The sequence below is a fragment of the Cupressus sempervirens genome, chromosome 3 (genome assembly GCF_028749045.1).
Source record: "Cupressus sempervirens isolate cs-2001-9-10 chromosome 3, ASM2874904v1, whole genome shotgun sequence".
Lineage (NCBI taxonomy): Eukaryota > Viridiplantae > Streptophyta > Pinopsida > Cupressales > Cupressaceae > Cupressus > Cupressus sempervirens.
In genome coordinates, this window is record NC_143120.1 from 246,403,630 (window position 1) to 246,413,611 (window position 9,982).

At 33.1% G+C, this 9,982-nt stretch overlaps 1 protein-coding gene across 3 annotated transcripts; it reads right to left on the reverse strand.

Moving 5' to 3' along the window:
- Positions 1 to 1,363: 1,363 nt before the first annotated feature.
- LOC149565784 (sugar transporter ERD6-like 5) lies at positions 1,364 to 8,797 on the reverse strand. Of its 3 annotated transcripts, XM_089819268.1 has the most exons (19): positions 8,666 to 8,797; positions 7,521 to 7,663; positions 7,337 to 7,399; positions 6,181 to 6,270; positions 6,042 to 6,101; positions 5,772 to 5,837; positions 5,548 to 5,613; positions 5,271 to 5,346; positions 5,020 to 5,084; positions 4,359 to 4,451; positions 4,084 to 4,164; positions 3,820 to 3,904; positions 3,526 to 3,572; positions 3,360 to 3,422; positions 3,216 to 3,275; positions 2,798 to 2,860; positions 2,626 to 2,685; positions 1,717 to 1,831; positions 1,364 to 1,615 (listed from the first exon to the last, which is right to left on the reverse strand). In XM_089819268.1, the coding sequence occupies exons 2-19, from the start codon at positions 7,659 to 7,661 to the stop codon at positions 1,500 to 1,502; spliced, it is 1,410 nt and encodes a 469-aa protein (XP_089675394.1). In that variant the 5' UTR covers positions 7,662 to 7,663; positions 8,666 to 8,797; the 3' UTR covers positions 1,364 to 1,499. The 3 variants fall into 3 exon arrangements, with proteins under 3 accessions (XP_089675394.1, XP_089675393.1, XP_089675396.1); XM_089819267.1 differs by lacking the exon at positions 8,666 to 8,797 and having other exon boundaries at positions 7,521 to 8,104; XM_089819270.1 differs by lacking the exons at positions 7,337 to 7,399; positions 7,521 to 7,663 and having other exon boundaries at positions 8,666 to 8,787.
- Positions 8,798 to 9,982: the final 1,185 nt, after the last annotated feature.

The following is a 9,982-nucleotide window of genomic DNA, read 5'->3' on the forward strand; positions in this document are numbered from 1 at the left end:
AGATAGAGTTAGTCATCTTCTGATTTTGAATCATCCATTTCTAAGATTTTAGCTATTAACCATTTCTTCTTTAATATTACAGCTTCACTATTTACATCTTCTAATTTAGAATTAGAATCTTCAGAAAAGATTTCTTCATTGAGACCTCATCATCATCGATAGTAGTTTTGGAAGTTAGATCTGAGTTAATTCTAAATTTTTTTATCTATCAACACTTTTTGTTCTCATTATCATCTTTGCAGCATTATGAGGTTTTTATTTCTCCAGTTTCCAGTGAAGTTTGTGTCGGCTTTCTCTTGTCAATTAAACCGCTCTAGATTATGTATCTAAAGATGGCTCTATTCAATCAGTGGAAGTGGAATCTCTGAAGAGGCTCATTTTATAGAAAGTAGTGATTTTTGTTTAACTTTTCGAATATACCATTTGATCATCATACAAAAATTCTTAGGCAATCAAAAATTAAAAAACTCTACTCTCTATATTTAACAGATTGTGCATATCTGCTCACTCTTAAAGAATTTTTTAAACCATGACAAACATAAGGAACTCTGAAAATTGTAAACCAGTAAGAGATGGATAGGTCAAAAGGGGGCTGCAGGGCTTGACTGGTGGATAAGCTATCTAATAGAAGGAGGATTTTCTCGATTTTCTCTCCCCCTCATTTGCAACCCTAAAAAGATAGCAGGTCAGAAGCTGGAAGAGGGAAAAATGAATAACAGAGAAGGATCATCATCAAGAAAGAAGGGGAAGAATTGTTGTTATAAGGTCGCGGACGCTTTTGATGGAATTTTTATTTCAGTGCCCCAAAATAAAGATCGTGTTGTGGAAAGTAGGCCAATTAGGAAGAAAAGCTGCAGGGAAGATTGGGGAGCAATTCGAGACCAATTCCAGTGGATTAAAGCATGTTCACAAGGGTGAATTTGAATCGTTTTCTGATTCATAAGATAATTCTCAGAAATTTTGGTTAGACTTTTAGAAATTTTGTCCATATTGGTTTAGATTTTGATTCAGATAGTTCTTAGGAGTTATATTACATTTTCTGCCCCTTTGAAGCTTGTATGCTTATTCTTATCGGAGCACAAACACATATTTTAGTTTTCTCCGTGGCTTGTGATCTCATTATGATCTTTAGATAAAACGATCTTTGCAATACTTGTGTAAACTTCTTACAGTATTGAGTAATTCAATCTTTGATCTTGGCCTTTTGCTGATTCAATTTTATTTTTTTAATGCTGGTCCCAGGAAAACCTTTAATTCTCTTCCATTATGAATTAAGTGAATGCTGTTATTCAAGATCTAATTTTGTTTATTTTCTTAAATGATTGAATCCAGCACTGACAGGTAGCATTGTCCAAAGAATAAATTCAAGCCCTTAAACCAACAAAATAAATAAATAATGAGAAACCTATACATAGGTGATTTTCCACAGTTTGTGGAATTATATGAAATATTAAAAGAACAAACATGAACCATAACTGCCAAACTGTAGTTTATTCCAACTAGAACTTAAATGAGGATTGTATTTCTTCCAGAGTTCTTCCTTTTGTCTCTGGTACCATCTTCGCCACAAATAATACAGAAAGAGCTGACAAACCACAAAATATGAAAAATGTACCTGCAATGCATAGATCGCCATCCTCAGTTACCACAATTCTAAAATATGTGTTTCATGTATCAAAATAGGAGAAGTTGAGCGAATTATTTCATTGATCTAACCTGCTGGACTCCAAGACAAGAGAGAATTAAAAGTGACTGTAACAAGCCAACCACCAAACCAAGCAACAAAAGACACCAAGCTGCCAGCGTTGCCCTTCATATTTATAGGAAATATCTGCATCAAACCAAACACAAATAAATCTACAGATCATGAAATTCATATAAATTGATTGTCAATATAAATAAACCATTGATTATTGATATAATTGCTTTTAATATTTGGAAGGCTGGGTTTAATGTGACCTAAAGACTAAAGTTCAATTACCAGATTTTCATTGTAGAATTGTCTTTTTGGTCCATATTAGTGGTGTAAAACTTTTGGAGAACTCTGTTGCAAGCTCCAAAACTAATTGGTTTACTAAATTGCTTTATCTGTTTCGTAGTTAAGGATTTGTTTTAAATTAATGTGGCCTGGTGATTAAGTTATAACCCATGTTTCAAAGCTCACCTATGGATAGAGAGATTCTATAGTGGCAGGGTACATGCATCTGTAGCCAGGGGCAGGCATTCCTAATGATCCAAGGATTACACCAGGGTGTTGAGAACGATTGAAAGTGGGATATAAACATTAAATGCCTTAGAGAATGTAAGAGTCTGAATGAAAGAATGATTTAGAAGAAAAGCTCTATAGATATTTTCAAGATGGGTCAGGATGAGGGTGTACAGAGGAAATACTCCCTAAGCCATTGGGTCTTCTCATTAAAGAAAAGTCTCTTTATAATGGTCACGAGGTCCATTCTTCTCAAGAATAATGTCTAGCCTCCGGTAATCAAAAGAGTTGGGTACTAAACTCCTTAGAAGAAATGATAAGGTAGGAAGTTTTGATTCATTAGTGTTTACTGATTGATTGACTTCATCTCTGCATTTTCTTCTTAAGCTAGTCAATTCACTCTTCTAATGAGAACTAACCTCAGACATTATAACCCATGGAATTCCGCCAACCCCCAATGAAAATGTTGCAATATAGGCCTGTACAACATAAACACAAGAAGATGTTATAAACAATAATTTTTATTGGAAATGGATGCTGAATTATTGAGATCTGAATACAATATTGCCTAGTTAATGATGTAATACTCACCAATAGACCAATCAGAGCTAGCCTACTCCCAAGCAACTGTAAAACAGATTGTGTAGAGTGTTCCTGTAGAACAAGGTAGACCGAAATAATTCAAAATAAACATCATAATTTTGATGTTCTATCTAATTGACATTTTCTGTAATTTATGTACTTTGTAATTATGTTGAAAAATCGGCTGCCAACTTGTGGACTAAAGTAACATTAGAACTCAATTATCAAATAGAAAATATATGCTTGTCAACAATAGTTCCATTTTAAAACACATTGACACAACAATGGCATTCCCTTTATATTCTTGGATGATTTAACAAGAGAAATGACTACTTTCTTTTGCATGAGCATTAGGTAAATGAAATTAAATCCCATTGAATTGAGTTAGTGGACATAAAGTGTTATAATGACAGGAAAGTGTAATTACCAGTATGTAGAATGACAATCCAACAATAAGGCAACTGATACTCATTCCTCCTGCAGCAATCTAAAGAAAGTTTTCTTATTATTGTTCAAATTAATACACAGTAAATGTCCTTATAATACTCTATATTCAGGACCTAACTCATACCATTAGAAGCGGTCTCCTACCAGATTTGTCCATCAACAATGCACCTACTGCTGTCATTGGCACCTGCCAAGCACCACTTTCTAATTAATAATTAAGATAAACGTGTTTGATCATTGAGAGGAACCAAATCTAGATATTCTTATCTGGAATTGACCATTGTTGGCACCTGAACTATAGCAATTGCAACTGATGCTGTCTGACCCGAAGAATAGCCTACAACAAAGTCCAAATTAATTATATTACATTAAAGTCCAAAAGTCTTTTGACCTCTTATGAATTCCTTCTGCTTGTAGTTTTGACTTGATATTACTTTTTATGATCTTGTTGTTTCTTTATTGTACGGGTTTGAACCCTATCCCACTTTATCTAATCAAAACAAATATACATCTAAAACAGAAAAGAACACATTTATCAGCAGAAATGAAAGAGAAACATCTAATATCCTAACGTGACTTCTCACCAGCAGCCTCAAAGATTGCACTGGCGTAAAATATAACACCATTGATTCCACCAATTTGTTGGCATACCGCTAGGCCAACACCAACCTGATACAAAAAATACTATTGTTAAGTTGTAAAGGATGACTGGATAAACAATTAAGATTCAATTTCATCAAGTACTGTACATATTATGAAGTTGCAAATGATGAATGGATTATTGGAAGGAACTGTGGATGAGTAGATAAATAATGGAGAACCAACAAATCGTTGAGTATATTGCTTACAATGACAGCAGGAGCATAGTTTCTGTGAAACAAATCAAGTATTTTGGTCTTGGGCAGATTTTCCAACTCCTCTATATATTCCTGTATAATATATTCAATAGATTGATAACCTAATATCAGCAGCAATCATTTTTTTTTTTTTAAATGTCTTCATTGGAACTGATTACCTCCAAATTTTACTCAAATTTCAGCTTAAATTGAAATTGGAAGCTGATCTAGTTGATACCAGTGAATAAAAAATAATATATATTTCTATAACAGACAAAGATACGCACCAGGATTTCAGTTGCTTCATATGACACATCACATTGGCTTCCCCTAAGAGCTTGCAATGCTTCTTTAAAATCTTTATCACGACCAGCCTTTGCCTGGAATGCATTGACAGCAAATGTATTAGAAAGAGTACCACATTTCGAACATGTAGGGTTTTTAAATCAGATATTGTACAGTTCTTAGATGGTCATTTTAAAACATCTCACATTAATATCAAAATTGAGTGTGAAAAATAAGACAATTTTGACTATTTAATACTTTTAGTTTAGAAATCGAGTCTTAATATGTAATGTTTAAACCGTCCCTCATTAGATACCCCAAACTTCAAAGTCATTCCAAGACTATAACCTTCCCTAGTATATTATATTTAAGACAGTGACAACCTTGAGTAGTGGATCACTGATAGTACTTCAAAGTTTTTCAGACATGATTTGAAACTAGTTTGAAATGCAAAACAGATACAAACACATGCTGAAGTTTCTGCCTGAAAGTTCCATAAACTATTGGAGATAATTTCATGGCAAGAATGGTTTGTATTAGACGTGCATTTGACAGAGTACATGAAAAAGCTCCAAGTCGTAATCTTCTATATGGTGGAAGTTGGCATAAGCTACCTTTATTCACGGTAATGATGGAACACCCAATATTATGAAGAATACTCACCAGCCATCTTGGAGACTCGGGAATAAGAAAAATGCCCGCTGCTAATAGTATGCTTGGTATAGTTCCTGTCAAAACAGAGCATCAGAAATTAATCAATTCTACAGCACACTTATCTTATCTACAAGGTAATTGCACATCATATTGGCCCATCAATGATAGTCAGTTACATGCCAGCCTTAAATCTTTTTGCCTTAACATTTTCAAAGCATCAAATTTTTCGAAATTGGATTTGAATTTTATAGCCGGCATACCAATCAGGGCAACAATCCGCCAATTTAGGACCATCCCCAGCAGATAAACTATCAATGTGCCTGTCGTTATCAAAAGCTGTCGTTTGGAGGAAATAAATAGTTCAGTAATAGGCCATCCATAAAATAGGAAATCCCTGATTATCCTTTTTATTACAAATAGAAATTAAAATGGGAAAAAAAACAAAAACGTTTTGAGTTGTGAATCTTGTGGTTAATAACAGATTGAGTGGTTATCTGCCTCTGATGGTCTTATAAGATATTTAAATTAGATAAGAACCTGATTTGTTGTTGTTAGCCCTCCCCTCAAGTTCTTGGGAGATATTTCAGCTATGTAGATAGGCACCTAAGGAACAATTTCATAATGTACAAATTGGATTAGTATAATGTCAAAATTTAACACATTCCTTGATTTGTATTACACTATTCCTTATTCAGTAGCCAACGACCTCATTGCAAAAATCATTCCCTCTGTAATCCACCAGTTCTGGACAATGAACTTACTGTATAAGAAGTAAGTCCAACTCCAAAACCGATCAGTAGCCTTGCAATATCCAATGGCACGATGTTCTGTCCAAAAAAATCTCTCATTGATTAAAATCATAATTAAGAATGTTATCTGTTTTCATTCGGGTGGCTTAAACATCATATATTAAAGCTTAATTCTTAGATTAAAAGTATTAAATAGTCAAAATTGACTCTTTTTTTAAAACTTAGTTTTTATGTGATCTTTAAGAATGACTGTTGCTACAGATAACTGAATCGAAAGAGAACCTTTGAAAAAGCCGTGGTGAGCCATCCAGCAAGGTAGAACAATGAACAGAGTCTCAAGGCCTGCGTTAAGAAACAATGTAAATTTAGCAATGTATAGATCTAGTGTCGAGAAAATAAGTGTAATTGTGTAGAAACGTACCCCTTTTCTGCCAAGAAGGTCTGAAAGATAACCACTTATAATTGCACCGATCATGGCGCCAACAGTCAATAGAGAGCCGAAAACAGAGTACTGCAAAAGTACATGAATTTTAGAAAATAACGTTATCCTTACGCACATGAATTTCAGAAACAGTATAACAAAGGTACAAACAGCGAAAATATGTAGATAACAGGAACTTTAACCCATTGGAATCGACCTTGCTCATTAAGGACAGAATCAGAAGAACAACAGCGACCATCATGACACTAACTTTAAATAATATGATATCTTAGTGAGTTTCTACATTTCATAAGAATTTTTCAATTATACTTTTAAAAATGATTGTAAAAAGATTTGTTTCATCAACATTTCAAATCACACTATAACACTAACATGATCACACACTCCGTAATCACACACTGCGTGACACTAACATGATATCTTAATATATTCCTCCTCGAGATAAAACTAACGTAACGAATAGGTAGGATTCTGTTCGAATCGTAAACTAAATGAACATTTGCACATGCCAATCTATATTGATAGACATCTTCTAGGTAATTAACTTTAACCCAAGTGAACCAGGCAATATGCACTTTCATAGCAGTGAGCTCATCAGACTACTTTTATAAACCAATTGAACATGCCCATAAGCAAATTCATGGTAATGAACTTCCAAACGCTTATGAGAAATAAGCCAAGCTAGTTTATTGCCAACATTTTGTTCTTACTTGTGACAGCCAATTTGTCACATCTGAATTTCGACATCAAGCTAGATCTTCTTTACCTTTTTCTCTATGAAGAGAAAGTTGTTTTTCTTATTTCTACCAGAGCTCATCCTAGACTTTACTTTCTCAAGTTAGCTACAATCAACTGAACTGCTATTTTCCATTTTCAAGCTACATAAAAAATCGATCTTAGCTGTTTTCTTGATTTCCTTGTGTACATCCTATTTTCCACTCTCAAGCTACATAAAAATCAACCAAATCATTGTTTTCCATTCTCAAGGTAAATAGAGCATCAACGCACCCAAGTAGCTTCTTTCTTTCCCAATGTTTATCATGTTCATCATTATCTGGGTATTCACAATTTAAAAGTCCTGGCCAACCTGAGACATATTTCTAGAGAATTTTCATGTAAATTTTCATTGAAGTACCTGAGATGCGCTAACGCCAAGCTCCTCCATTATTGCAGACTCTGATGGAGAAGAATATCCCACCTGAGACAAATCATTCTCGTTCGCTTAAAACTGAACTTCTACTTAAGTATCTAACGCAATCTATCAATGTAATTTGCTTTGTTCTATAATAAAATAACCAAAGATGGTTCGGGATACTAACTCCAAAGCCAAAGTTGAGTGAACCCATCACAGCAACAAAGGTACTGATAACAACAACCAATATTGAGCTCCCATGGCTATCTTTTGCAGTAATTAGGGGACAACCGGCTTCCAGTTTTTCATTATTTACTTCTCTCTCCATGTCTGTTATAGTTCAAGGAGCTCAATTACTCAAAAGAATTCAGAAAACTCGAGGCATCCTAGTAATAAATGCAGCAGAAAACTCGAATCCTTATACAAGTCTTTACAGTTTTCACACTCTTAAGATTCTCCTTTCAAGGGAGAATAGCTTGAGTAAACTATTGAGAAATTCTAGATAGAACTAGCATTGTTATTAGATTTCTAAAGGAGAGATCTTTAAGAGATAGGTGGGAGAGTCCAAGCATTCGAATTTATAAGGTAGGAGCTCAAAAACAAAATGATCAGATTGTTTACAGCTGTGCAACCGACTTATGCTTACAAGTACGTTTTGTATTTTTGGATCTAAACCCTGTACCCCGTTACCTACTCTACTGTTACCACTATTACCTAAGAGTGGATTTTAATCTGCAGCCTAGAAGCCAACACTAACAACACTTCAAAAACAAGCATTCAATGTTTGTAGTTCAATTATTAAGGATGATGGTAGGGCAATCCAACAAAGTTCATGTTTTCATAGGTGCAATACGGCCAGGATCAAAATCTTATAGGTACAATTTGATCAGGCTTAATTCTGAGTGATTTAGAGTGATGGGATCTCCTGCTTGCTTATATTAAGGACAAAATGTTATTTATATTTTATGCTTATCTATTATATAATCTACAATCTACTCACTTGAGAAAAATAAAGTAAAAATGATGCTAATATCTATATAATCCAATTGTTTTTAGGATCAATTAATCGAAGTATATACAATATCAGAAACCATGAGATTGACATTCATCCAAAGTGTCAATCTAATTGGAATACGCTCGCTGAAAGTGATGCTCCCTGAAATTTAATCCATAAAAGCAAGTGGGCATATACAAAACATCATGATCTTCTCAATCATCAGTCTTTGCTATGTGGATTCCATGACTACTAAGATTTACACAATCCAAATCAGCTATTTTCACCCCACCTACTTGTCAAACCAAACTAAACTAAACTATTCTTGGTCAACATACAAGAATCCTCTTCAATACAACTTGGCCAAGACAGTGTAAACTGCAACTGGGCTTTGCTAATTCTTGCAAGAATGAGAGTGCAACATACACGAGCTCAGTTAATAGATTGAAATCTGATTCAAAAACATTAGTATAATGGACAGAAATATGCTTCAATAAATGGGAACTGGATGTGATGATGGTTGTAAAGATAAGAACACATCAGACATTTGTTTCTTTCGTATCTACTGATCACATCGGCTGTCTTTTCAATTCTCTTTATTGCTTGAAAAATGCTCAAAAGGTAAATTCGGGAGTAGAAACTGTTGCATTTTCTTTCTCCACCACCCTGAAGAAAGCAGAGCGAGGAGGAGTGATGAGCAAACTTAAGTAATAATGTTGCTGGCATTTGGCTGGAAGACAGTGACATTTTAGACTAGCGAATGGTCCACATTTAAGTAAAGCAACTTACAGAATAATTATAATGATTTCAAATAGACATTGGATATCACTCATATACAGATAATATTTTATTATGAATTAATAATTATTATAAAAGTGGATATAATAGAATATGTTATAAATTTAATATATTTGAAATGACATGTGAAAGAAAATTATTTAGAAATGTTAGAATATATTTATTTTGTATATTTTCTATATTAAAGTTGTAATCTGGATTAAATAAGTACGAGATATTTATATTAGTTAGATATTAAATTTATAATATAATTTTTTATGATTTAACTTTTCTTTGGTTATTTGTATAAGAGAATTTTTTAAATGTTAAGATATTTATACATTTCTTTCTTAATGTTTATATTAAATGTGATAGATTATATTATAATTGTGAAGAACTTAAAATATATACAAACACAATTAACATTAAAATGTACTTTTCCAAATATTTTATTGATGATAATTAATAAATTATATAATATAAATTAGTTTCATTATATATATATATATATGATAATATTATTAATTTAATACTATTTTAAATTTAAATATTTAAATAATTAAAATAAACTTATAATTTATTAATTATTAACTTTTAATCTAATTGTCCCTTTCCACCAACTTAGTAAGGTCTTCCTCTTGGTCTGAAGTCAATGATTCCTTTAGAACATGCTCATTTTTGTGCTTAGCCTTTTCAAGATCTCTTCTAGGTATGTTGAGATTATTGAAAGAATTCAGGGGTAAGTTTTCTAGTCAAGAGTGGAAGAGAAGAATCTGTCTTCCTCTACTTGCTTGGGATAGTGTTTGTGAGCATAAGAAGATGGGTAGCTTGAGTATAAGAAATATTAAGCAGTTTAATAAAGCTCTCTTAGCTATTCT

Coding starts and splice junctions, on each gene's coding strand:
- LOC149565784 (XM_089819268.1), bottom strand. CDS start 7,661: ATGGAGAGAGAAGTAAATAATGAAAAACTGGAAGCCGGTTGTCCCCTA. Junction 5,838..6,041: donor TCACCACGGCTTTTTCAAAG/GTTCTCTTTCGA, acceptor TTTTTTGGACAG/AACATCGTGCCATTGGATAT. Junction 4,452..5,019: donor CCGAGTCTCCAAGATGGCTG/GTGAGTATTCTT, acceptor AATGCATTCCAG/GCAAAGGCTGGTCGTGATAA.